The 27,007-nt window shown below is 26.1% G+C and overlaps 2 protein-coding genes across 2 annotated transcripts; both read left to right on the top strand.

Moving 5' to 3' along the window:
* The first annotated feature begins 20,161 nt into the window (after positions 1 to 20,161).
* Positions 20,162 to 22,025, top strand: LOC122850845 (F-box protein SKIP2-like). The gene is made up of 4 exons (XM_044149932.1): positions 20,162 to 20,231; positions 20,335 to 20,765; positions 20,859 to 20,978; positions 21,375 to 22,025. Exons 1-4 carry the CDS (start codon positions 20,162 to 20,164, stop codon positions 22,023 to 22,025), a joined length of 1,272 nt encoding a protein of 423 aa, XP_044005867.1.
* A 2,836-nt stretch (positions 22,026 to 24,861) lies between these two features.
* On the top strand, positions 24,862 to 26,581 carry LOC122848270 (F-box/LRR-repeat protein 4-like). The gene is made up of 2 exons (XM_044146241.1): positions 24,862 to 25,291; positions 25,388 to 26,581. Exons 1-2 carry the CDS (start codon positions 25,031 to 25,033, stop codon positions 26,549 to 26,551), a joined length of 1,425 nt encoding a protein of 474 aa, XP_044002176.1. The 5' UTR covers positions 24,862 to 25,030; the 3' UTR covers positions 26,552 to 26,581.
* Positions 26,582 to 27,007: the final 426 nt, after the last annotated feature.

Genomic DNA, 27,007 nt, shown 5'->3' with positions numbered 1-27,007 from the left:
GGGGAAGTTTTGAACAGTTTAAAAGAAAAGAAATTAATTTAATATATAAATTGAGTAAATATATATTTTAAATAAATAATAATTTTTATTTTTAATTATTGAATTAATAATTCAATAAATAATTTAAATAAATACAGCTATATTATAATAACTTTGATTTATTCATATAAAAATTATATTTATAAATATGATAGAAATATAGATTATTGAAAAGGCAAAACACAAATAATAATAAGACAAAGTGACAAATAATATTAAAAGATTAATAATTAAAAGATTTTATTATTGTCAATTCCAAACATTTTACATAATTCAAAAAAATTTTGCGTTGGTATTTAATACTCAAAATTTATATATGTACAATTAAAAGTTGTGCAATAATATACAATTGTTTTATTCCAGCAAATTTACTTGAAGCTAGAAGTTTTTTTTGCTGTGCTTTTTGTTTTACTCTTCAAATATGTCATACTTTAATCCAACAATAATACATTAAGTTCTGAATATTTCTTGGTATTAGACAGTAATTAATATCAAATATAATTAGCTTAGAAAAATTATTCACTCAAATAATTAATGTTAATGTATTTACCTCACAAACAAGCATTTTTTATTGACCTGTGTAATATCCAGACCAGCATTTTTTACCCATTGTGCTTGTCTACGCTTTTATCCTTTGGAACCACGTTCATTTTATACCCACTCGATTATACCCACTCTATCTTTTTCGAATTTTCGTCCAGTTCAGTCCAGTTCAGTTAATTGTGGTTAATTTCAGTCAAGCAACAAGCACAGTCAAGGTTTATACATACAGCCAAACGCTTTAGTGGTATCAAGTACATAATTCAAAGTGATTTCTGCTGAGAATATATTATACCTATTATAATATTAAAATCAAGGTAAATATGATTTAAATTTTACTTTTTACAGTAATTTTATTCATTTTATATATATTATTCATCTAGAAAAAATAATAAATATCGTTTGGTTTTTTGGTCGTTGCTAATAAAATATAGTATTAATTGTATTGGTAATAATCAATTCATTAAATACTTGTTAGTATAATCTACATATTTTCACATATTTTCAACACTGGGAAAATTTTTGGTTAAAAATAAATAAAATTGTCCTTAATTTTAGCAGAAAACTGCTTGGCAATAAGTGGTTTAAAATAAAAAAAAAATTATTTATGTTAAACAAAAAATAATTTGTTTAGAAAAAAAAAAAATTCTTGTTTAAAATAATAATTTGTTTATAACATTCAGATATAGTTTTGTTAAAAACAATAAACAGTTTGTGTCAAGCAAAAAAACTGCTAAACGTAAACCCAGTACTCCTTGACACGAGCACTATTATGATTATTATATTCCATAAGGTTCTCGTTACGAACGACAGAGGGATTTTTTTAAGCAAAAACCTGCTAAACGTAAACCCAGTACTCCTTGGCACGAGCACTATTATGATTATTATATTCCATAAGGTTCTCGTTACGAACGACAGAGGGATTTTTTTGAGCAAAAACCTGCTAAACGTAAACCCAGTACTCCTTGTCACGAGCGCTAATACGATTATTATAATAGAGTAGCGTCTCACTTTAAATGACAGAGAGATTTTTTAAAGATAAACACTGTTAAAATTATGCCACATGGTATTTGATTTAAACAATGGCTATTTGTAAAAAGAAAATTGTCATTTGTTTAAAACGATATACTGTTTGTTTCAAATGACAGATGACTCAATAAAAACAATAAAAGTAATGAATTAAGGAAAATTGAATTTTGTTATAAACAAAAAGGGTTTTGAAAGAATCAATGTTTGGTTTGATAAAAACGGTTTTTTTTTTTAATCAAACTAATAAAATGTTGAAAACGTGAAAAAAAAAATTAAAAAATTAAAAAATTATCTATTCCATTTGGTTAGTAATTATTTCTGATAATTGCTAACGAATTACAAGATGGAATTTATTTTTTTATTTATTTTTTTTTTTTTTACGTTAAACTAAATGACCTAGGCGAGGAACGAACTGGGGACCAGCGAGATAGAAGGCGAGCGCGTTATCCGATTAACCACGAGACCGAATTTACAAACTAAAATTTATTTCTTATACATAAAGAACTTGAAAAATAAAAAATAATTTTTTTTTTTTAAATATAAAACAAATTATTTAATTAGTAATTAGTTAATTAATTATTATTCAATATTAAAAATGATTATTTTTTTTAATTTAAAACTTAAATTACATAAATAAAAATGTCAAATTATTATAAAAAAAAAGGAAATAAATAAAAAGGAATAATAAATTCTAAACATGGAAAGAAAATTTTTTATTAATTTTTTTTTGTTTATTTAAAAAAAGAATAATGTCAAATTAACAATATAAAAATTCTTTTTAAACGAATATTTTCATTTATTGTTTATTAATATTATTTAACGATATTATTATTATATTTTATTTTATTATTTTTATTTTTGTTACTTTTTTCATTTTATTATATTAATGTTTATTATTTTGCTCTTAATATTTAAAAAAATACTAATAAATTACCAATATGATAACACTTAAACCTATTTTATGTTTAAATTTTTACTAATCAACTATTTGTTGTAAATCTGAAATAACAGTACGTGCCTTTGGATGAATTGGTTTTAATACTATCTCATATATATAATGCTGCAAAACTTCATACTGCGTTATACTTTGGTAAGGGAAATTCAAATCTAACGTAAAAAATGATTTAAACAATATATCAAATCCTTTCAAAACATTTTCCACTTTCCATACAACGTCATACACACAGCAAAAGATTCCTTCATATTCTCCAACAATCACGAGGAGTGGTTGCAGTTTTTTCTTCCTTTTCATTAATTCAGTTTGTCTTTCAGCAAGAGCTCTTTGAACTGCATTGTCATTATCCTGCAATAATAAATGAATTTTTTATTTATACGTTATGTCTTGTTAGCAGTTAATGATTATTTTTAATTGTATAAATACCAACATCAACAAAAATTAAAATACTGTCAATGACGTCGATGACACTGGTCTTGTCTGTGGGTGAACCTCGTCCTGTTGGTGGTAAAAGATAAGCAATAAGTCTTATTTGGTTTACGATTTTCTCATTATCACTCGTATCTGCAGAATTAATCTCTTCTTGCATTTCTTCAATTTCGGAAATCCATCTTATTTGTCTTTAATTCTTTTTTGTACTTTGAAGACGTAAAAATAATTTTTCCAGTAATCCCGCAAGTTTTTCGGTTGTTAATTGGCTTGCTTCAGGAAACCACGCAGCAAAGTCCAGTTCAACTAACTGATGACCATATGGTGCTTTTAAACTTGACCAAGCATTAAGAAACTGTCCAATTTTCAAAACTGTTTCATTGTTATCTGTATTGTTGTCTTGTTTTTTTTTTTTTTTCGGTTGATCATGAGTATCGAAAAGTTGTCTCTTACGCATGTTGATGGTTTTTTTCCATGCAGCAACAACTTCGTCCAGTGGATCAACATTGGTATCTAGGAATAATTTACTCGCTATTTCGTCTGGATCATCTGAATATAAATATAAAATCCAAATGTTATGCTAATGTTACAAACATCTGGTTATTCAAAGCTCATTGAAACAAACTAACATTATTTATAAGTATAAATCATTTTAATTTGTTTCTTGTTATTTATACTTATAAATATGGAAATAATGAAATTTTGTTTCAATGAGTTGGATTTATAATATAACATTATAATTACCTATTATTTCTTCTTCATTGTTGAGAGAATTTGATTTCCTTATGTTTTTTATTTTATTTTTTTTGTTTTTAATATAGTAATATAATACTCCGTAATATTTTCCATTTACTTGGTCAAAATATGTTTCAACAAGCTCATTTTTAAAAAAATCTGAAATTTTTTTGGCCAAAGAATGTATTTCCTTTGTCTCGATGCTGTAAAGAGAAAATTATTTAGAAAAAAGATCAACTCAGTTACGTTTAACTTAAAATAATATATGAAAAAAAAAAATACTCTGGTTTCACAGCCATGGCTGCATCTCCAACTATCCTGTAAACTAATCGTCGATTTATAACAGGATTTGGAAGTTCTTTTGAATTTGCTTCATCATATAAGGTCAAAATTGCTTGACCTTCTGCAGTTGCTTCCAAAGCATCTCTCATATTCAAAGCAGCAATAAAATTTGTTCGTTCTACATCAGTATAACGTCGAGGACCATTTGGTATATCTTGATCATTTCCATTAACTCCACCTTGATTGTCCGCCTGTTTGATTAAAAAATGATTAGTTTATGTTTTCATGACTATAAATAAAGCAGTTGTCAAGATGTCAAGACACTTGCTTGAACATTTAAAAAAAAATGTCAAAAAAAAAAAATATTCTAATTATATTAAGTATCCAGAAAAAATTATATTGTGAGGCATAACGTATAATGAAATAAACAATCATCACAAAAATTTAAACAAAATGAATGTAAAGAACTATTTAAGAATATTTTGACTTTTGTTGTTTTTTATGTTGTGAAAATAGAAATAAAAAACTGAGAACATGATGTTATTTGTTTGTTTGTCTAAAATTTTCTTTTAATACACGGCATTTTTTCCATTGATTGACTGATTATATATTCTAAAAAATAAACTAAATAAAAAAATTAACGCGTTTCAATAAAATAATTTTTATTGAAATTTTTTTAATAAAAATAACGAGATAAAAATAGCACTTTTTTTCTTGGTTTAAAAAAAAAGATCATAATAATAATAACAACAGTCCAATTTTGATGTCACTTGATTTTTTTTTTTATGAATATGATTTTGTTGATTGATTAAATATTGATTCGTTTTATAAAAAACAAATAAAAAAAATTATTTATAATTTGTAGAAGATGAACTTGAGATGTTGTTTTTTTTATGCTTGGAAAATAAACGAATGAAAATGATGATGTCATTACCGTTTTCTTTCTTTCACAATATATTTTTTGTCACCGTTGAATTATTTATTTCTTTCCACGTATCACGAATGATATTAAAATATATAAACAAAGTTGAGGTACTTACCATAATTTAAGCAAAAATTAGAAACAAAATCACGAGAAAAATAGTTAAATTCATCAAGTATTTCAAGAGGAATGTGTTCTTGTAATGCCGGTGTTTACGTTTGTCGGACAACACTGTGTTCAATGGTGTTGAAAAAACAATGTATACACACACACGCTTATACATCGTGGGTATTTGTGTGGGTGTCGAGAGCATGCGTTAAAAAGTGGTCAGCGTGCGAACTAAGAAGACAAAATGTCAGTCTAACCTCGAATTTTTATTTTATAACAACAAATTATTTTAACAAAACAAATGAAATAAATATTTGTTGTCAATAAATAAAAATAATGCTGGTAACAACATGATTAAAAATAGTTCGCTGAATTATCTTACAGGTAAGATATCCATACATATAATTTTTTTTTTTTTAAGAAACTTATTGTTTATAATATATAAAAAAAAAAGATTCATTGTAAGTTAAATATTGTCTCGTGGATAGTTGGCTCATCATAATTTTTGATTGAAAAACTATTTTATTCCATTTTAATTTTTGTATCACTAAACTTTAATTTATTTTGCATATATTTTTAATTTAATTTTTTTTAAATAGTATTTAAAAGATGAATGATGCATTTAAGAAAGTAAATTAATTTAAAAAAAAAAAAAATATTTAAGTTAAGAAAAATAACAATGAAATTTAACCCCATATTTTCTTTTTTTGTCCCATCACGAATTTATTGTTAATTAATAAAGCCATCTCAATAAATAATTTTCAACATATTTAATAATTAAATAATAAGACTTAATAGTCTTTACTGCCAGTAAAAGATTTATCGGTGAATAACTACAAAAAACATAGTACCATAACTTCAATAGAAATTTATTTTTTATTATTACTGATTCTAAAGTCATAAATTTATTTAAATATTCATTTTCTAGATTTTGCACCAGTTGGATCCATCAATAAAAATCACGGAGAGATAAAGAAAACCTAGAAAATTAAAATTTTATTTACTCATCAAAAAAAGTAAGGTATATATATAATTTTTTTTTTTAAGAAACTTATTGTTTATAATATATATATAAAAAAAAAAAAGAAGATTGATTGTAAATTAAATATGGTCTCGTGGATAGTTGGCTCATCATAATTTTTGATTGAAAAACTATTTTATTCCATTTTAATTTTTGTATCACTAAACTTTAATTTATCTTTGCATATATTTTTAATTTAATTTTTTTGAAATAGTATTTAAAAGATAAATGATGCATTTAAGGAAGTAAATTAATCTAAAAAAAAAAAAAAATATATAAGTTAAAAAAAATAACAATGAAAATTAACCCCATATTTTCTTTTTTTGTCCCATCACGAATTTATTGTTAATTCATAAAGCCATCTCAATAAGTAATTTTCAACATATTTAATAATTAAATAATAAGACTATTAATTTACTGCCAGTAAAAGATTTATCGGTGAATAACTACAAAAAACATAGTACCATAACTTCAATGGAAATTTATTTTTTATTATTACTGAGTCTAAAGCCATAAACTTATTTGAATATTTATTTTTTAGATTACTTGCCACTTGGTTAATCAATTATCGTCAACGAGCAGAACGAAATACAAACTGAGGCCTCATGTATTTGTTATCAGCAGTTCAAGCTTATGCACTGAAAAAAAAAACTTCTGTCAGATAGAAGTTTTCTTCTTGCAAAAAAATGGATTTGGATTAAGAAAAAGTTGATTTGGATTGAGACAAAGACTTCTTAATCCAAATCATAAAAAACTTCTTGAATCATGAAAAAAACGTCTTGGATCAAAACAAATTGTTCATGTTTTTAGAAGTATACTTCTTGGATTATGAACAAAAGTGTCTCGGTCCAAGGCAAATTGTTCATGTTTTTAGAAGTATACTTCTTGGATTATGGATAAATGTGTCTTGGATCGACGACTGTTCATGTTTTTAGAGTATGCTTTTGGATAATGTGTCTTGGACCGAGACAAACTGTTCATGTTTTTGAAGTACTTCTTGGATATGGATAAATGTGTCTTGGACCGAGACAAACTGTTCATGTTTTGCTTCTTGGATTATGAACAAAGTGTCTCGGACATATTGTTCATGTTTTTAGAAGTATTCTTCTTGAATTATGAATCGATATGTCTCGGTTCAAGGCAATATTGTTTTTAATATTTATAGGATTGAAAATAAAAAAAATTTTTCAATTACAAACTTGTAATTTGTAATTTTTTTTTTCCTGCAATTTTTATTGTATTATTTTTTTTCCTACAATTTATCGTAAACCTATGACCGTGATTTAGAATTGAACCAATCTGGAAACGGAAAGTTATTTGTATTACTTTAGTGACAAGATATTTTTTTTAAAATTTATTATACAAATGAACTGAAACTACACGTATATATATATTTTTTTATAATTAATTATTAAATTACTATAATATCATTCTTTTGTTATATCGAAACATTTTATGTTTTCCAAATAATTGTTAAACATATAAATAACATTTTATCATTATTATTATTTAAGAATATAAACAACAATAATATGATAGTTAGAATTATTGAAAGATTTAAGATTTACTGACTGTAAAGAAAAACTAAATTATAATCGAAAATTGAAAAAAAATGTATTATTTTTTTTTTAAGTTTTATATCAGTACGTTCTAAAAATAAATTAAATCAAATAAATGTTAAATTTAATTTATTAAAATACAAAATGTGGCAATATTGAATCGACTCAAAATACTAGCATTTAAATTGTTTATATTCTTAAATAATAATACTGATAAAATGTTATCTAAATGTTTAATAAAATTTAGAAAACATAAAATAATACAATAGTACACTAAAGTAATACAAATTGATACGTGGTAGTTTTAGTTCATTTGTTCATGTAATAAATTTAAAAAAAAAAAAAATATCTTGTCACTAAAGTAATACAAATAACTTTCCGTTTCCATATCGCGCCCGTGGTTAAGCGAGCTAAGGCACAGGTTTAGATTAGATAGGTTTTACGGTCATAGGTTCGGGTCCCGCGTTAGGTAAAAAAAAAAAAAAATTGTAGGAAAAAAAATTATAAAATAAAAATTGCAGGAAAAAAAAAATTACAAATTACAAGTTTGTAATTGAAAAATTTTTTTTATTTTTTTTATTTTCAATCCTATTGAGAATAAATGTTCATAAATAAAAACAATATTGCCTTGAACCGAGACATATCGATTCATAATTCAAGAAGAATACTTCTAAAAACATGAACAATATGTCTTGAACCGAGACACTTTTGTTCATAATCCAAGAAGCATACTTCTAAAAACATGAACAGTTTGTCTCGGTCCAAGACACATTTATCCATAATCCAAGAAGCATACTTCTAAAAACATGAACAGTTCGTCTCGATCCAAGACACATTTATCCATAATCCAAGAAGTATACTTCTAAAAACATGAACAATATGTCTTGAACCGAGACACTTTTATCCATAATCCAAGAAGCATACTTCTAAAAACATGAACAGTTCGTCTCGATCCAAGACACATTTATCCATAATCCAAGAAGTATACTTCTAAAAACATGAACAGTTTGTCTCGGTCCAAGACGCATTTGTTCATAATCCAAGAAGTATACTTCTAAAAACATGAACAATTTGTTTTGAACCAAGACGTTTTTTTCATGATTCAAGAAGTTTTTTATGATTTGGATTAAGAAGTCTTTGTCTCAATCCAAATCAACTTTTTCTTAATCCAAATCCATTTTTTTGCAAGAAGAAAACTTCTATTATTAAGAACTTTTTGTCTTAAAAATAGAAAAAATTTTTTTCAGTGTGGAGACAATAACCAAGAGCATCTGAGCTTGATATTTAATTGAAAAAAAAAAAGTAGTAGTTGCTTATTTTAGAAAGGTAAAAAATTGCCATTTAGTCAAGACAATAAGTTTTCATTTAATTATAAATCAAACTATTCATTTACGTTCAAAACTCTCTCTAGTTGATAAAAAATTAAAATATTTTATTAGGGTTTAAAAGTCATATCAATATTTTTGAGTTGATAAAACATACATAAATAAAAGGCATTTTTTATTAGTTCGTGAATGATATCAATTAAGTTACAATGTATAAATGTCCGATTTGTATAATAGTCCCATGGGCGTCAGACAATCGTCAAAAAATAATAGAACACATGAAAATTTATCACAAGTCTACTGTTAGATCAGGTCGTTGTCCTATTAATACTTGTAATAAACCTTTCGGTGATATCTATAAATATCTAGCACATGTTGATAAATGTCACCCAGAACCTATATTTGATCCATCTCAAAATAAAAGACAAACAACCTTACTAAATGATCAGCCATGTAAAAAAATTTGTATTAACCCACCAAGCTCAAATGTGTCTTTTGGAAACAATGAAAGTCCTTGCACTGAGGCACTCGATGAAGACAATGTTGAACAAACTATTTCCAGAGGAAATTATTTCAACAAAGCTTTTGATTCTAAATTATTAGAATTTCAAAAAAGTTTAACAGAAAAAACAGAAAATGTTGTCAAAGAATTATATTCAAATGTGTCGTTATCAATGAAGGTTATCCAACAAATTATTAATTTATTCAATGATTTTCAAAAAAAATCTATTGATGAATTAAAAAAAATTGAACCCCATTTATTTCTTAATAGCAGAATTGATACAGCTCTCAAATTTTTACAAGATTCATTTCACAATATAAATTCACAGTCCAAAGCTTTCAAACAATTTAATATAAAACAAACACTAATCAAACCCATTCCAAAGTTAGTTGATACACGTTTAAAACCGCTGAAAAAAAAAAATCATGGGAAAACTTTATGGCTACCAACTAACATCTATATTCAAACCATTCCTATGAAGTCAGTATTAAAAAAATTTCTAGAATTACCAAATGTGTTAAATACCATAGAAAAAGCATTAGAGACCTCAGATATTTCGTATCCAATTACTTCATTTACTCAGGGAAAAGCTTGGCGTCAAATTAAGTCACAACACGAAAGTAAATTCGTGATACCACTCACTATTTATTTTGATGACTTTGAAATAAATAATCCAATGGGTTCACACAAAAAAAAAATAGGCGCGGTTTATTACACGATATCATGTCTTCCCGATGAGTTTAGTGGTAAGCTAGAAAATTGGTTTCTAGCTCAATTACATAATGAACCAGATTATGCAAGACTAGGTAACAAAAAAATTTTTGGTAAATTCATTTTTGAGATTCTGGCACTGCAAAAGTCTGGGATAAATGTATTAGTTTCTGGTGTTAAGCGACAAATTTTTTTTTGTATTGGTCGTATCTTGGGGGATAATCTAGGATTGAATCAAATTTTAGGTTTTGTAAGGGGTTTTAATACATCAAATTTTTGCAGAATATGCATTTCGGGTAAAACAATGAAAAAAATAATAACTGATGCAGACAAGTGTATTTTACGTAATCAAAAAAATTATGAAGAGGATCTTCGAATCGTTGAAACACTGAAAAAAGAAGAACATAGCCATGGAGTGAGAGAGAGATCGGTTTTTGAGCCAGTTTTCAATATGTTCGACTCACCTTCTGTTGATCCTCTTCATGATTTACAAGAAGGTACTGGTAAGCGTTGGTTATTAAAAATCCTTTATAAGTTGTTGAGCTCAAGGGAAATAGATTTTACTCTTAAAGATCTCAATGAAAAAATTAGATTGTTGAACATTGATACAAATAGTGGTATAAATATTCCCTCAGAATTCCAAGACAAATGGATTGATAAAGAACATATCCCGTTGACAGGTTCTGAAATGTCATTTGTCATTGAATATCTAGGAATTCTGATAGGTGAATATATTCCTCGAGGAAATAATATCTGGGGAATCTATATTTTATATAGAAAAATTTTTTTTTTAATCATGGCACCAAGCTTTTCTAAAGAGACCCCCAATGAGCTTGATATTTTAATAAAAAAATTTTATAAAAAAATTGATGATTTGAATCTCGGGCACTGTATTCCAAAAGATCATTTTTTATCACACTATCCAAGAGCAATGGAAATTTTAGGGCCTCTTCGTTATGCTTCAAGTATACGTGGAGAAGCTGTTCATCGAGATAGAAAAAGATCAGCAAACACTGCAATATCTCGTGTGAACCCTCTCTATACTCTTGCATTGCGATTTCAATTGACTTTATCTAAAAAATTTTATGATAACAAACCAATGACAAACATTGTAACATTGAAAATTAAAAAAAAAATTCTAATGAAAAATTTAGTAGAATTTAAGAATTTCGAAAGTACGAGTCCTGTAAAAGGAGACGAAGAAGTGGAATTACTGTCTGAAGCCAAATATGATGGGACATTATACAAATCAGGAGTTAATATTATCGTTGAAATATCAAACAACATGCCAGTATTTGGTGTAATTAAATATATGATAAGAACACAGGATAATATTTATTTTATTGTGAATAAATTACACACTTCTCATTTAGACGATCACATACAAGCATATGTAGTCGAAGAGACAGCAACATGGCTAATTACTCAAAAACATAAACTAGTAACCTACATGACGTTTTATTCTCAATCGACATATTTACCTGTGAGCACTGACAATATTAATAATCGAAACACTAAACAAACAAAGAATGTAATATCGCGTACATTTTATTAAATAAGTCTGTAATTAGTTAATAAAAAAATTGAATGTTCAAACATAAAATAGGTTTAAGTGTTATCATATTGGTAATTTATTAGTATTTTTTTAAATATTAAGAGCAAAATAATAAACATTAATATAATAAAATGAAAAAAGTAACAAAAATAAAAATAATAAAATAAAATATAATAATAATATCGTTAAATAATATTAATAAACAATAAATGAAAATATTCGTTTAAAAAGAATTTTTATATTGTTAATTTGACATTATTCTTTTTTTAAATAAACAAAAAAAAATTAATAAAAAATTTTCTTTCCATGTTTAGAATTTATTATTCCTTTTTATTTATTTCCTTTTCCTCTTTATTTTTTTTAATTTGACCTTTTTATTTATTTAATTTTAGTTTTAGATTAAAAAAAATAATCATTTTTAATATTGAATAATAATTAATTAACTAATTACTAATTAAATAATTTGTTTTATATTTAAAAAAAAAAAATTATTTTTGGTATTTTTCAAGTTCTTTATGTATAAGAAATAAATTTTAGTTTGTAAATTCGGTCTCGTGGTTAATCGGATAACGCGCTCGCCTTCTATCTCGCTGGTCCCCAGTTCGTTCCTCGCCTAGGTCATTTAGTTTAACGTAAAAAAAAAAAAAATAAATAAAAAAATAAATTCCATCTTGTAATTCGTTAGCAATTATCAGAAATAATTACTAACCAAATGGAATAGATAATTTTTTAATTTTTTAATTTTTTTTTTCACGTTTTCAACATTTTATTAGTTTGATTAAAAAAAAAAACCGTTTTTATCAAACCAAACATTGATTCTTTCAAAACCCTTTTTGTTTATAACAAAATTCAATTTTCCTTAATTCATTACTTTTATTGTTTTTATTGAGTCATCTGTCATTTGAAACAAACAGTATATCGTTTTAAACAAATGACAATTTTCTTTTTACAAATAGCCATTGTTTAAATCAAATACCATGTGGCATAATTTTAACAGTGTTTATCTTTAAAAAATCTCTCTGTCATTTAAAGTGAGACGCTACTCTATTATAATAATCGTATTAGCGCTCGTGACAAGGAGTACTGGGTTTACGTTTAGCAGGTTTTTGCTCAAAAAAATCCCTCTGTCGTTCGTAACGAGAACCTTATGGAATATAATAATCATAATAGTGCTCGTGCCAAGGAGTACTGGGTTTACGTTTAGCAGGTTTTTGCTTAAAAAAATCCCTCTGTCGTTCGTAACGAGAACCTTATGGAATATAATAATCATAATAGTGCTCGTGTCAAGGAGTACTGGGTTTACGTTTAGCAGTTTTTTTGCTTGACACAAACTGTTTATTGTTTTTAACAAAACTATATCTGAATGTTATAAACAAATTATTATTTTAAACAAGAATTTTTTTTTTTTCTAAACAAATTATTTTTTGTTTAACATAAATAATTTTTTTTTTATTTTAAACCACTTATTGCCAAGCAGTTTTCTGCTAAAATTCAGCAGAAATTTTTCACAGTGAAGTAAATTATTTTTAAAACATTCCAATACGTACAATTTTTTATCGTACCATCATTATTCATTAAGATCGATTAGATACGTTTTGAATTAAATACGTTACTTCTACATTTGGTGAATTCCCGGGATACAATCCCCTGCGCGTTCAGAATCGCGCGTTAAATGTAGAAATAACCAGCGGTTATGAACACACCCATTGTTTTATAAATACATAAATAGTCAATATATATATAAGCCTGAATCTATTTTATTCGAAAAAAATTAAACTTATCGTTATTGTTTCAATATATTATTTTTTTTCATTTTTTAGAATTCATCATGAGTCAAAAAAGGATCTGTCACGTTCAAGAACAACGTCATCATGTTGACGAACAAATAGATCTCATTAACACTATGAATCATGATTCATTGGCGCAAATATTCATGCTGCTGCCAGTACATGAAAGGATAGCCATAGAAAAAGGTAATAAAAGTTGAAATTAAGTTTTACTTATTTAAATTATAATTTCAATGTTTTTATTTTTTTTAATTTAATATTTTTTTTTACAGTTTGTCCCAAATGGAAAGAGGCATGTGAACTAGCTTGGTACGACATTAAAAAATACACATTTGGTGAATCAGCTGGTCGTGTTTTTGATAAAAATTTGTTGGCACCATCATATGTTAAGAAATTATTATCAAATTTTGGTATTTATTTGAGAGATTTGTCTCTTTTGGAAAAATGCAACTCTAGTATTATGCCAATCATTGGTGAGCGCTGCAAAAATTTAACACGTCTTGATTTAATTTACAACGAGCTATTGGAAATAAATATCGATCACTACATTCATGCGTTCAAAAACTTAGATAAACTGACAATAATATTGTCATTTAAACGTCGTTGATTTTTCAATGATATCAACGAGTTGTGATAGGCACTCTTGTATGATGTTGGTAGACAACTGGTTCTACATTTGATAGTATATTTTATTTGATAGTATATTTGATAGTTTTTTTAGTATAGTTTTTTTTTTGCTCCATCCAATATCTTCGATATTCCATGTGTTATTGAAACCGGATATTATTTGACGATAATTTATATCCCAATTCATCCGTATTTCGTATCTGTTTTTTTTTTTCAAATGGATTTTTTATTAATAATTACGATTGATTTTTAAATCATCAATAAAAATTTTTTTGTTTACTTACGTTTGTTTATAATTGTTGTTTTTGTTATTATTATTATTATTATTAACCTGGGGTGCGTTCTGATTGGTTCCGATAAGGGGACCATGTGCGCCGAAATTAAACATGAGTTAATACGCAGACCGTAGTAGCCAGGCAGGCCAGTCAAGCACAGTCAAGGTGTCAAGGTCCATATCAGTAGATAGATAAACATACTGCCAAACGCTTTAGTTGTATCAAGTAATTCAAAGTGATTTCTGCTGATAATATATATTATACCTATTATAATATTAAAATCAAGGTAAATATTATTTAAATTATCCTTATTGAAGTAATTTTGATTAATTTTAATAAAAATAGTTATCTTTTAAAAAATTTTTAATGATTTTCCGAATGGAAATTATGAATATTGGACCATATTATGGTGAATTCTTGTAGAAAAAATAATATAAATATTGTTCGGTTTGTTATTGATCATATTGCTAATAAAATATAGTGTTAATGGTATTAATTTATAATTAATTCATTAAATACTTGTTAGTATAATCTACATATTTTGACGTGTCAAGTTAAAAATTTTTAAAACGTTCCAATACGTACAATTTTTTATGTACCGTCATTAAGCTCGAGCTTGATGATGGTTATTCATTCAAACGTTTCAAAACGTATTAAAAAATATTCAACTTGTGAGTAAATTGATTATTCGTCGCTCGTCGAGAATATTTTTATTTTCAGTATTTTATCATTATCAGTATATCCATCCGTCAGAGTGTCCATTCTTATTTTTATTTGTCTTTATTTACATGTCACATAATAGTCATATTGCTTAATATTGGATAATAATCATTTTAGAAATGGTCAATATTTATAAGCCTAAATCTATACGTTATTCGAAAGAAATTAAACTTATCGTTATTGTTTCAATATATTATTTTTTTTTATTTTTAGATTTTATCATTATGAGTCAAAAAAAGATCTGTCACGTTCTAGAACAACATCATCATGTTGACGAACAAATAGATCTCATCAACACTCTGAATCATGATTCATTGGCACAAATATTCATGCTGCTGCCAGTACCTGAAAGGATAGCCATGGAAAAAGGTAATAAAAATAAAAATTAAGTTTACTTATTTAAATTATAATTTTAATGTTTTTATTTTCTTTAATTTAATATTTTTTTTTACAGTTTGTCCCAAATGGAAAGAGGCATGTGAACTAGCTTGGTACGACATTAAAAAATACACATTTGGCGAACGAACTGGTCTTTTTTTTGATGAAAGTTTGTTGGCACCATCATATGTTGAGAAATTATTATCAAATTTTGGTATTTATTTGAGAGATTTGTCTCTTTTTGAACATTGCAACTCTAGTATTATGTCAATCATTGAAGAGCGCTGCAAAAATTTAACACGTCTTTATTTAATTTACAACGAGCAATTGGAAATAAATATCAATCATTACATTCATGCGTTCAAAAACTTAGATACACTGACAATAATTGAGATAAACGTAATGAATATGGGAAGTTGTAAAAATACAAAGTTTCAACCTTACATAATCAATTATCTTCCAGAAGGAATGAATAAAATTTTCTTAGATTATGATAAAGAGGAGTTCACGTCACCACTGCTTTTTGTAAGTTACTATTTATGATTAATACTATAATAAATTAAATGAATTCATTACAATAAATTCAATTTGTTTTAATTAATTTTTATAATTTTTCAGAATATAAGGAAATTCAAAAAACTTCAATATTTATCATTGAAAGGCTGCCTTCTAGATGACATAATTCAAAGAATATCCGAAACAACAACACTTGTTGAACTCAGTCTTATTGATTGTTTTGTGAGTGAAAACTGCTTGTACAATCCTGATGATATTTTTAATCAATTTGAGAATTTAGAATACATCAACATCAACATTAATAATGAATGGCGCATAAAGACTCCAAACGTACTCAATAATATTTTGAATTCATCCAAGAGTATAAGACATTGCAATATTTTGTTGCAACCAGATTCTAATGCACCTAATATATCAATTAAAAATTGGGATAATCTTCTAAACTTGGAACATCTCGGTACTCGTTATAGAATTAATGATAACATAGCAACTAAATTGGTAAAATATTGCAAGAATTTGAGGTCTTTAAATATTTGTAGTGAAGCAATATCAGAAACTGCTCTTCAAAAATTGACAGAACTAAAAAATCTGGACTATTTATATTATTGTTTCGCGGATGGAGCCAGGAATGAATTTATAAATACAGTTATAGTTACAATTTCAAACAACTCGAAAAAACTTAAAGATCTAGTTTTATTAAATGATTATAATGATGATATTAATAATAATATTATTGATCCAGTTCCTCCTGCAGTTATTTTTGATGAGTTGTCAAAATTGCAATATCTTGAAAATTTAAGCTTGTTAAATATGCATAATTTCCCAGATAGCAGTATTATTGCTATTGCTAATTCATGTAAAAATCTACAAAAATTAGAAATGGATTCATGCGTTAAGATTACTGAAGCAGCTCTCATGTCTATAATCAGCTTGGAAAAATTAGAAGAAATAATTGTCAGTAATATTGATGGTGTTACAGACAATTTTATCAGTAAATTGAAAAGATTGAAGAAACTTGGGTTAGAATATTGTAAAAACATCACTGATGCTGGTATAATCGAATGTATAAAAAATTGTCCAAATCTTGATTCTCTTTGTCTCTTCGGCTGTAACATTACAATTGAAACGCTTACTGCCGCTGATGAAATGACCAAAAATCGTATAAATAATATTGCTTTATGTATATCCTTTGAACATTTTCCAGAAGCTTCAACGTTAAAAATTGAATCTAACTGGTTAATTCCTTGTCCCGAAGTTAGAGAAAATATCAAATGATTCAGCCAGGATGTTCGTAGGCGAAACTGGTCGGCTGAGGGTGCCTTGGTTACTAGTAATTAAAAAAAGATAGATAGACACACGAGTTTAATTAGTACAAATGAAAGACATGATGATAAGAACAGTAATTCTAAAATAATAATATAGTAATATCAATAATAATAATATACCTAATTAAAAAAAATTAAAAAATATAAATTGACAATAATTTACTTACAACCCTGAACCCATCCCATAATTTTTCTAAAGAATCCATCATTGTTTATTATATGGCCCATAATAACGAGCATTGGTCACCAATGGTCACGGTGCACACTCTTTGCGAATCTTTTTCACCATCATAATAATTATTGCTGCTGTATCATGGTAATCATTGTTTACATACAAATTCAATTAAGGGAAAGAAAAAAAAAAAACAATATAAATGTATATATTTTTAATTTTATTATAAATCAATTGGACTTTATGTGGATAAATATTTTGTCCAATTGTCATTTAAATGTCGTTGATTTTTCAATGATATCAATGAGTTGTGATAGGCACTCTTGTATGAAGTTTGTAGACAGCTGGTTCTCATAAAATGCAGCCACTCCATTGTCTAAAAAAATAAGTAAAAAGAAAACTAGATTAATAATTAAAATATTTTCATTACTAATTAAAAAAATGACTGATAGTGATAAAGATAAATTGATAAGTTGATATTAATGATATGTAATTATATTTTTGGCTTATAATAAAATACCTGCTGCATTGCATCTTTCCAATGTGGCGTTGTAGAAAGTATTGATATTGCTTGAGAAATTATTGTTACAAATAATAAATCAGATAAAAATTTTGCTGATTCAATTGATTTGTTGTCAGATGTATTGTGAATTGCTGCTTGTATTTGACACATTAAATCCCAACACCAAAGAACATTTGGTTCATCATGTTTCAATTCAGATTGTATGTCTTTCATACATTCAAGAAAACATTTATGTACATTAAAAAAAAAAAATAACACAATATCAATAGAGATATAATTTATAGTTAAATTATCCGGTTTAAACTTAAATATAATTCAATGGCAAAATACTTAAGTGGTTTACCAGCTGCAATGAGTGCTTCCTATGTATGAATGACAATGGGTACATTTTCTTGACAACCATTTCTGGTATCATAAATAATACTGATATAATTATTATATATAATAATTATAATATAATGACTCATCTGTATTATCAACTTGTTTTGTATTTAATAATTTATAAAATATTTGTGATAATACACTACTTGCATAATTTTGTTATTTTTAAGTAATTTTACACAATATTTTTTCTTATAGCTATATACAACAAATTTTGATAATGTTTGTGGTATTGTTAATAATCTATTGTTGACTATTGTCAATTGTTGACTATGGTGATACAATTGCCTGACAAGCAACTGAACTTGTTATATAATTATCACTTTTACATTTCATAAATAATCTATCTAATTCTGATATTTTTGATATTCCATGTGTTATTAAAACTGGATTACTTGACGGTAATTTATACCCCAATTGATCCATATTTTGTATGTTTTTTTTTTTAATTAATTTTTTATTAATAATTACGGTTGATTTTTAAATCATTACTAAAAAATTTTTTGTTCACTTACGTTTGTTTATAATTGTTATTATTATTATTATTATTATTATTATTATTATTATTATTATTATTATTATTATTATTATTATTATTATTATTATTATTATTATTATTATTATTATTATTATTATTATTATTATTATTATTATTATTATTATTATTATTATTATATTATGTATTATTATTATTATTATTATTATTATTATTATTATTATTATTATTATTATTATTATTATTATTATTATTATTATTATTATTATTATTATTATTATTATTATTATTATTATTATTATTATTATTATTATTATTATTATTATTATTGACATGGGGTGCGTTCCGATGCGTTCCGATTGGTTCCGATGAGGGGACCATGTGCGGAGAAAACAGACATGAGTTAATACTCAGTATTCAAGCCAGGCAAGGTCCATAGATAGACGCTTTAGTGGTATCAAGTAATTCAAAGTGATTTCTGCTGAAAATATATTATACCTATTATAATATCTAAATCAAGGTAAATATTATTTAAATTTTACTTTTTACAGAAATTTTAATTAATTTTAATATTCAAAAAATAGTTATCTTTTAAAAATTTTTTAATGATTTTATAAATAGAAATTATGAATATTGGACCATATGGTAAATTCATGTAGAAAAAATAATATAAATATTGTTCGGTTTGTTATTGGTTGTTGCTAATAAAATATAGTATTAATCGTATTAATAATTAATTCGTTAAATACTTGTTAGTATAATCTACATATTTTCAAGTTAATCATTTTTAAAACGTTCAATACGTACAATTTTTTATTGTACCATCATTATTCATTAAGCTCAAGCTTGATGATGGTTACTTTTTAAAACGTTTTGAAACGTATTGAAAAACAATCAACTTGTGAATAATAAAATTGTTCGTCGCTCGTCGAGAATATTTTTATTTTCAGTATTTTATCATTATCCGTATATCCATCCGTCAGAGTGTCCATTCTTATTTTTATTTGTCTTTATTTACATGTCACATAATAGTCATATGGCTTAATATTGGATAATAATCATTTTAGAAATGGTCAATATTTATAAGCCTAAATCTATACGTTATTCGAAAGAAATTAAACTTATCGTTATTGTTTCAATATATTATTTTTTTTCATTTTTAGATTTTATCATTATGAGTCAAAAAAGGATCTGTCACGTTCAAGAACAACATCATCATGTTAACGAACAAACAGATCTCATTAACACTATGAATCATGATTCATTGGCACAAATATTCATGCTGCTGCCAGTACCTGAAAGGATAGCCATGGAAAAAGGTAATAAAAATAAAAATTAAGTTTACTTATTTAAATTATAATTTTAATGTTTTTATTTTCTTTAATTTAATATTTTTTTTTACAGTTTGTCCCAAATGGAAAGAGGCATGTGAACTAGCTTGGTACGACATTAAAAAATACACATTTGGTGAAACAACTAGTCGTTTTTTTGATGAAAGTTTGTTCGCACCATCATATATTGAAAAATTATTATCAAATTTTGGTATTTATTTGAGAGATTTGTCTCTTTTTGAACATTGCAATTCTAGTATTATGCCAATCATTGGTGAGCGCTGCAAAAATTTAACACGTCTTAATTTAATTTACAACGAGCTATTGGAAATGAATATCGATCACTACATTCGTGCATTCAAAAACTTAGATAAACTGACAATAATTGAAATACGCGTAATGAATATGGGAAGTTGTTATAATACAAAGTTTCAACCTCACATAATCAATTATCTTCCAGAAGAAATGATTAAAATTATTTTGGAATATGATAAAGAGGAGTACATGTCACCAAAGATTTTCGTGAGTTACTATTGATCACTAATACTATAATAGATTTAATGAATTCATTACAATAAATTCAATTTGTTTAAATTAATTTTTATAATTTTTCAGGATATAAAGAAATTCAAAAAACTTCAATACTTGTCATTAAAAGGCTGCCTTCTAGATGACATGATTCAAGAAATATCCGAAACAACAACACTTGTTGAACTCAGTCTTATTGATTGCTTTGTGAGTGAAAACTGCGTGTACAATCCTGTTGATATTTTTAATCAATTCGAAAATTTAGAATACATCAACATTAATAATGAATGGGGCATAAAGACCCCAAACGTACTCAATAATATTTTGAATTCATCCAAGAATATAATACATTGCAATATTCTGTTGCATCCATATTGGTATGCACCTAATATTTCAATTACAAATTGGGATAATCTTAAAAACTTGGAACATCTCGGTTTCGTTGGAGAATTGATGATAACACAACAACGAAATTGGTAAAATATTGCAAAATTTAATGTCTGTAGATCTTTGGAGTGAAAAAGGAAGGAATGATAGAACTGCTCTTCAAAAATTGACCGAACTAAAAAATCTCCGAATATTTATATTGTGTTTCGTGGATAGGTCAGGAATGAATCTATAAATACAATAGTTACAATTTCAAACTGGAAAAAACTTAAACATCTAATTTTATTCAATGATGAGGGTTGTGATGTTATTGATGATAATATTATTGGTCCAGCTCCTTCTGTAGTCAATTTTGATGAGTTGTCAAAATTGCAATATCTTGAATCTTTAAGCTTGTTTAATATGTATAATTTCCCAGATAGCAGTATTATTGCTATTGCTAATTCATGTAAAAATCTACGAAAATTAGAGATGACTGCATGCGTGAATATTACTGAAGCAGCTCTCATGCCTATAATCAGCTTGGAAAAATTAGAAGAAATAAATGTCAATTATATGAATGGTCTGACAGACAATTTTATCAGTAAATTGAAAGGATTAAAGAAATTTGGATGTGCATGTTGTAAAAACATCACTGATGCTGGTATAATCGAATTTATAAAAAATTGTCCAAATCTTCACACTCTTTGTGTTTTCGGCTGTAACATTACAATTAAAACATTTATTGGCGCTGATGAAATAACCAAACATCGTACAAATAATATTGCTTTGGGTATCTCCTATGAAGATTTTGCAGAAGCTTCAACATTAAAAATTGAATCTAACTGGTTATTTATTTGTCCCAAAGTTAGGGAAAATGTCAAATAAACTAAAAAGTAGAGTGAAGGAATAACAAACTGCTCTTCAAAAATATACAGAATTGGAACTTCTGGAATATTTAGATTATCGCTTCGCGGATGGAGTCTCCGAGAATGAATTTGTAAATACAATATTTACAATTTCAAACAACTGGAAAAAACCTTTAATTATATGAAATCATTATAATGATATTAATGATAATAATATTAAACCAGTTCTTTCTGCAGTCATTCTTGATGAGTTGTCAAAATTGCAATATCTTGAATATTCAGAAGTGTCAATTATGCATTAATATTACTGAAGCAGTTCTCAAGTCTATAATCAGCTTGGAAAAATTAGAAGAAATAAGTGTCAGGAATAGGGATGGTGTTACAGACAATTTTATCAGTAAATTAAAAAGATTAAAGAAAATTGGGTGTGAATATTGTAAAAACATCACTGATGCTGGTATAATTCAGTACAATTCAGTGTATGAAAAGATGTCCAAATTTTGACACTCTTTGTTTCCTTCGCTCTAACATTACAATTAACACGGTTACTGGTGCTGATGAAATAACTAAAACCGTATTAATAATAATGCTTTGCACATATTCTTTGAAAATTATGCTAAAGCTTCAACGTTGAAAATTAAATCTAACTGGTTGATTCTTGACCCAGAGATTTGGTAAAAGTTAGAATAAAGTAAAAGGAATTAGTCATTTAAGATTTAGTATTTATACATAGTTGTTAAGTTATTCATATAATTTCAATCTATTTTTATAAAAATATTGAATTAATTTAAAAAATGTAAATTATAATTTTTCTCTTTTTTTAGAATTATTGTTGATAATTATTGTTGAAAGAATCAGTGATGATAACAACGTTAATTCTAAAATAATAATATAGTAATATTAATAATAATAGTAATAATAATAATAATATACCTAATTAAAAAAAATAAAAATTGACATTTATTCACTTACAACTCTAAACCCATCCCATAATTTTTCTAAAGAATATTTATTGTTCATTATATGGCCCAATATAATAGCGAGCACTGGTCACCAATGGTCACGGTGCTCACTCTTTGCGTATCTTTTTCACCATCATAATAATTATTGCTGCTGTATCATGGTAATCATTGTTTACATACAAATTTAATTAAAAGAGAAAAAAAAAAAAATAACAATATAAATATATATTTCTAATTTTATTTTTATTATGAATCAATATTGGACTTTTTGTGGAAAAATATTTTGTCCAATCGTCATTTAAATGTCGTTGATTTTTCAATGACATCAATGAGTTGTGATAGGCACTCTTGTATGATGTTGGTAGACAACTGGTTCTACATTTCATAGTATATTTTATTTGATAGTATATTTGATAGTTTTTATTTTTCTCCATCCAATATTTTTGATATTCCATGTGTTATTATAACTGGATATTATTTGACGATAATTTATACTACTCCAATTCATCCATATTTTGTACCTTTTTTTTTCAAATTAATTTTTTATTAATAATTACGGTTCATTTTTAAATCATTAATAAAAAATTTTTTGTTTACTTACGTTTGTTTATAATTGTTATTGTTGTTATTATTATTATTGTCCAATGGTGTGCGTTCCGGCTAGGGGACCATGTGCGCAAAAATTACACATGAGCATGGTAGAAATATACAGGTATGTCCATTCCTCGGACGAAAATAAATTCTACTGCGCAAAACTCTAAGTAGCCATCCACATGGACCTACCTGTATATTTCTACCATGCACATGAGTTAAATACGCATACGAGCACAGTCAAGGTCCATACATAGACATAAATAGACATACAGCCAAACGCTTTAGTTGTATCAAGTAATTCAAAGTGATTTCTGCTAAGAATAAATTATATTATAATATTAAAATCAAGGTATATATTATTTAAATTGTACTTTTTACAGTGATTTTGATTAATTTTAATAAAAATAGTTACCTTTTAAAAAATTTTTAATGATTTTCTAAATGGAAATTATGAATATTGGACCATATGGTGAATTCTTGTAGAAAAAATAATATGAATATTGTTCGGTTTGTTGTTGGTCGTTGCTAATAAAGTATAGTATTAATGGTATTAATTATAATTAATTCATTAAATACTTGTTAGTATAATCTACATATTTTCACGTGTCTAGTTAATAATTTTTAAAACGTTCCAATACGTACAATTTTTTATTGTACCATCATTAAGCTCGAGCTTGATGATGGTCATTTTTTAAAACGTTTCGAAACGTATTAAAATTAAATATTCAACTTGTGAGTAATAAAATTGTTCGTCGCTCGTCGAGAATATTTTTATTTTCAGTATTTTATTATTCAGTATATATCCATCCGTCATAACGTTCATTTTTATTTTTATTTGTTTTTATTTACAGTCATATTGTCATGTCCTGCTAGAAATTCTTGCGTACAAAATGTTATTTATTTATTTATTAAACTGTACTTCATATTGGATAAAAATTATTTTAGAAGTGGTCAATATATAAACCTGAATCTATACGTTATTCGAAAAAAATTAAAGTTACCCTTATTGTTTCAATATATTATTTTTTTTTATTTTTAGAATTTATCATCATGAGTCGAAAAAAAATCTGTCATGTTCGAGAACAACATCATCATGTTGATGAAAAAATAGATCTCATCAATACTCTGAATCATGATTCATTGGCACAAATATTCATGCTGCTGCCAGTACATGAAAGGATAGCCATGGAAAAAGGTAATAAAAATAAAAATTAAGTTTTACTTATTTAAATTATAATTTTAATGTTTTTATTTTATTCAATTTAATATTTTCTTTACAGTTTGTCCCAAATGGAAAGAGGCATGTGAACTATCTTGGTACGACATTAAAAAATACACATTTGGTGAATCAGCTGGTCGTGTTTTTGATAAAAATTTGTTGGCACCATCATATGTTAAGAAATTATTATCGAATTTTGGTATTTATTTGAGAAATTTATCTCTTTTTGAATTTTGCGATTCTAGTATTATGCCAATCATTGGTGAGTGCTGCAAAAATTTAACACGTCTTAATTTTATTTACAACGAGCAATTGGAAATTCATACCAATCACTACATTCATGCCTTCAAAAACTTAGATAAACTGACAATAATTAAGATAAACGTAATGAATATGGGAAATTGTTATAATACAAAGTTTCAACCTCACATAATCAATTATCTTCCAGAAGGAATGAATAAAATTTATTTGGATTATGATAAAGAGGAGTTCATGTCACCAGTGCTTTTCGTAAGTTTCTATTTATGATTAATACTAAAATGAATCAAATGAATTATTCATTACAATAAATTCAATTTGTTTAAATTAATTTTTATAATTTTTCAGAATATAAGGAAATTCAAAAAACTTCAATATTTGTCATTAAAAGGCTGCCTTCTAGATGACATAATTCAAGGAATATCCGAAACAACAACACTTGTTGAACTCAGTCTTATTGATTGTTTTGTGAGTGAAAACTGCTTGTACAATCCTGTTGAGATTTTTAATCAGTTCGTAAATTTGGAATACATCAACATTAATAACCGATGGGGCATAAAGACTCCAAACATACTCAATAATATTTTAAATTCATCCAAGAGTATAATACATTGCAATATTATGTTGCTTCCAAATTGGAATGCACCTGATATTTCAATTAAAAATTGGGATAATCTTCTAAACTTGGAACATCTCGGTACTCGTTGGAGAATTAATGATAACACAGCAATCAAATTGGTAAAATATTGCAAGAATTTAGAGTCTTTAGATATTGGGAGTAAAGTAATAACAGAAACTGCTCTTCAAAAATTGACAGAACTAAAAAATCTGGACTATTTATATTATTGTTTCGCGGGTGGAGTCAGGAATGAATCTATGAATACAATAGTTACAATTTCAAACTGGAAAAAACTTGAACATCTACATTTATTAAATGAGAAGCATGATGATGTTATTGATGATAATATTATTGGTCCAGTTCCTCCTGCAGTCGTTTTTGATGAGTTGTCAAAATTGCAATATCTTGAATCTTTACGCTTGTTAAATATACATAATTTCCCAGATAGCAGTATTATTGCTATTGCTAATTCATGTAAAAATCTACAAAAATTAGAGATGATTGCATGCGTTAATATTACTGAAGCAGCTCTCATGTCTATAATCAGCTTGGAAAAATTAGAAGAATTAAGTGTTAGTAATATGGATGGTGTGACAGACAATTTTATCAGTAAATTGAAAGGATTAAAAAAACTTGAATGTAGATATTGTAAAAACATCACTGATGCTGGTATAATCGAATTTATAAAAAATTGTCCAAATCTTCACACTCTTTGTCTTTTCGGCTGTAACATTACAATTGAAACGTTTACTGGCGCTGATGAAATAACCAAAAATCGTATAAATAATATTGCTTTGTGTATAACTTATGAAAAATTTCCAGTAGCTCCAACGCTAAAAATTGAATCGAACTGGTTAGTTGTTTTTCCCTTAGTTAAAGAAAATGTCAAATGATCAGCCAGGATGTTCGTAGGTGAAACTGGTCGGCTGAGGGTGTCATGGTTACTCGTATTCATTCGAGAATAGCCCTTCATTTTCGCCGGAGAACATCCTGGCTTCCTCCCAGAGATTTCGTAAAAATTAGAATAAGTTAGTCATTTAGGATTTAGTATTTATACATAGTTGTTAAGTTATTCATATAATTTCAATATATTTTTATTAAAATATTGAATTAATTCAAAAAATGTCAATTATAATTTTTCTCTTTTTTTAGAATTATTGTTAAAAGTATCAGTGATGATAACAACAGTAATTCTAAAATAATAATATAGTAATATCGATAATAATAATAATAATAATATACCTAATTAAAAAAAATTAAAAAATATAATTTGACAATAATTTACTTACAATCCTGAACCCATCCCATAATTTTTCTAAAGAATCCATTATTGTTCATTATATGGCCCA

This window comes from Aphidius gifuensis, linkage group LG1 (genome assembly GCF_014905175.1).
Source record: "Aphidius gifuensis isolate YNYX2018 linkage group LG1, ASM1490517v1, whole genome shotgun sequence".
NCBI classification, from domain to species: domain Eukaryota; kingdom Metazoa; phylum Arthropoda; class Insecta; order Hymenoptera; family Braconidae; genus Aphidius; species Aphidius gifuensis.
The sequence above is the reverse complement of the archived record's forward strand: the minus strand, read 5'-3'. Positions and strand labels throughout refer to the sequence as shown.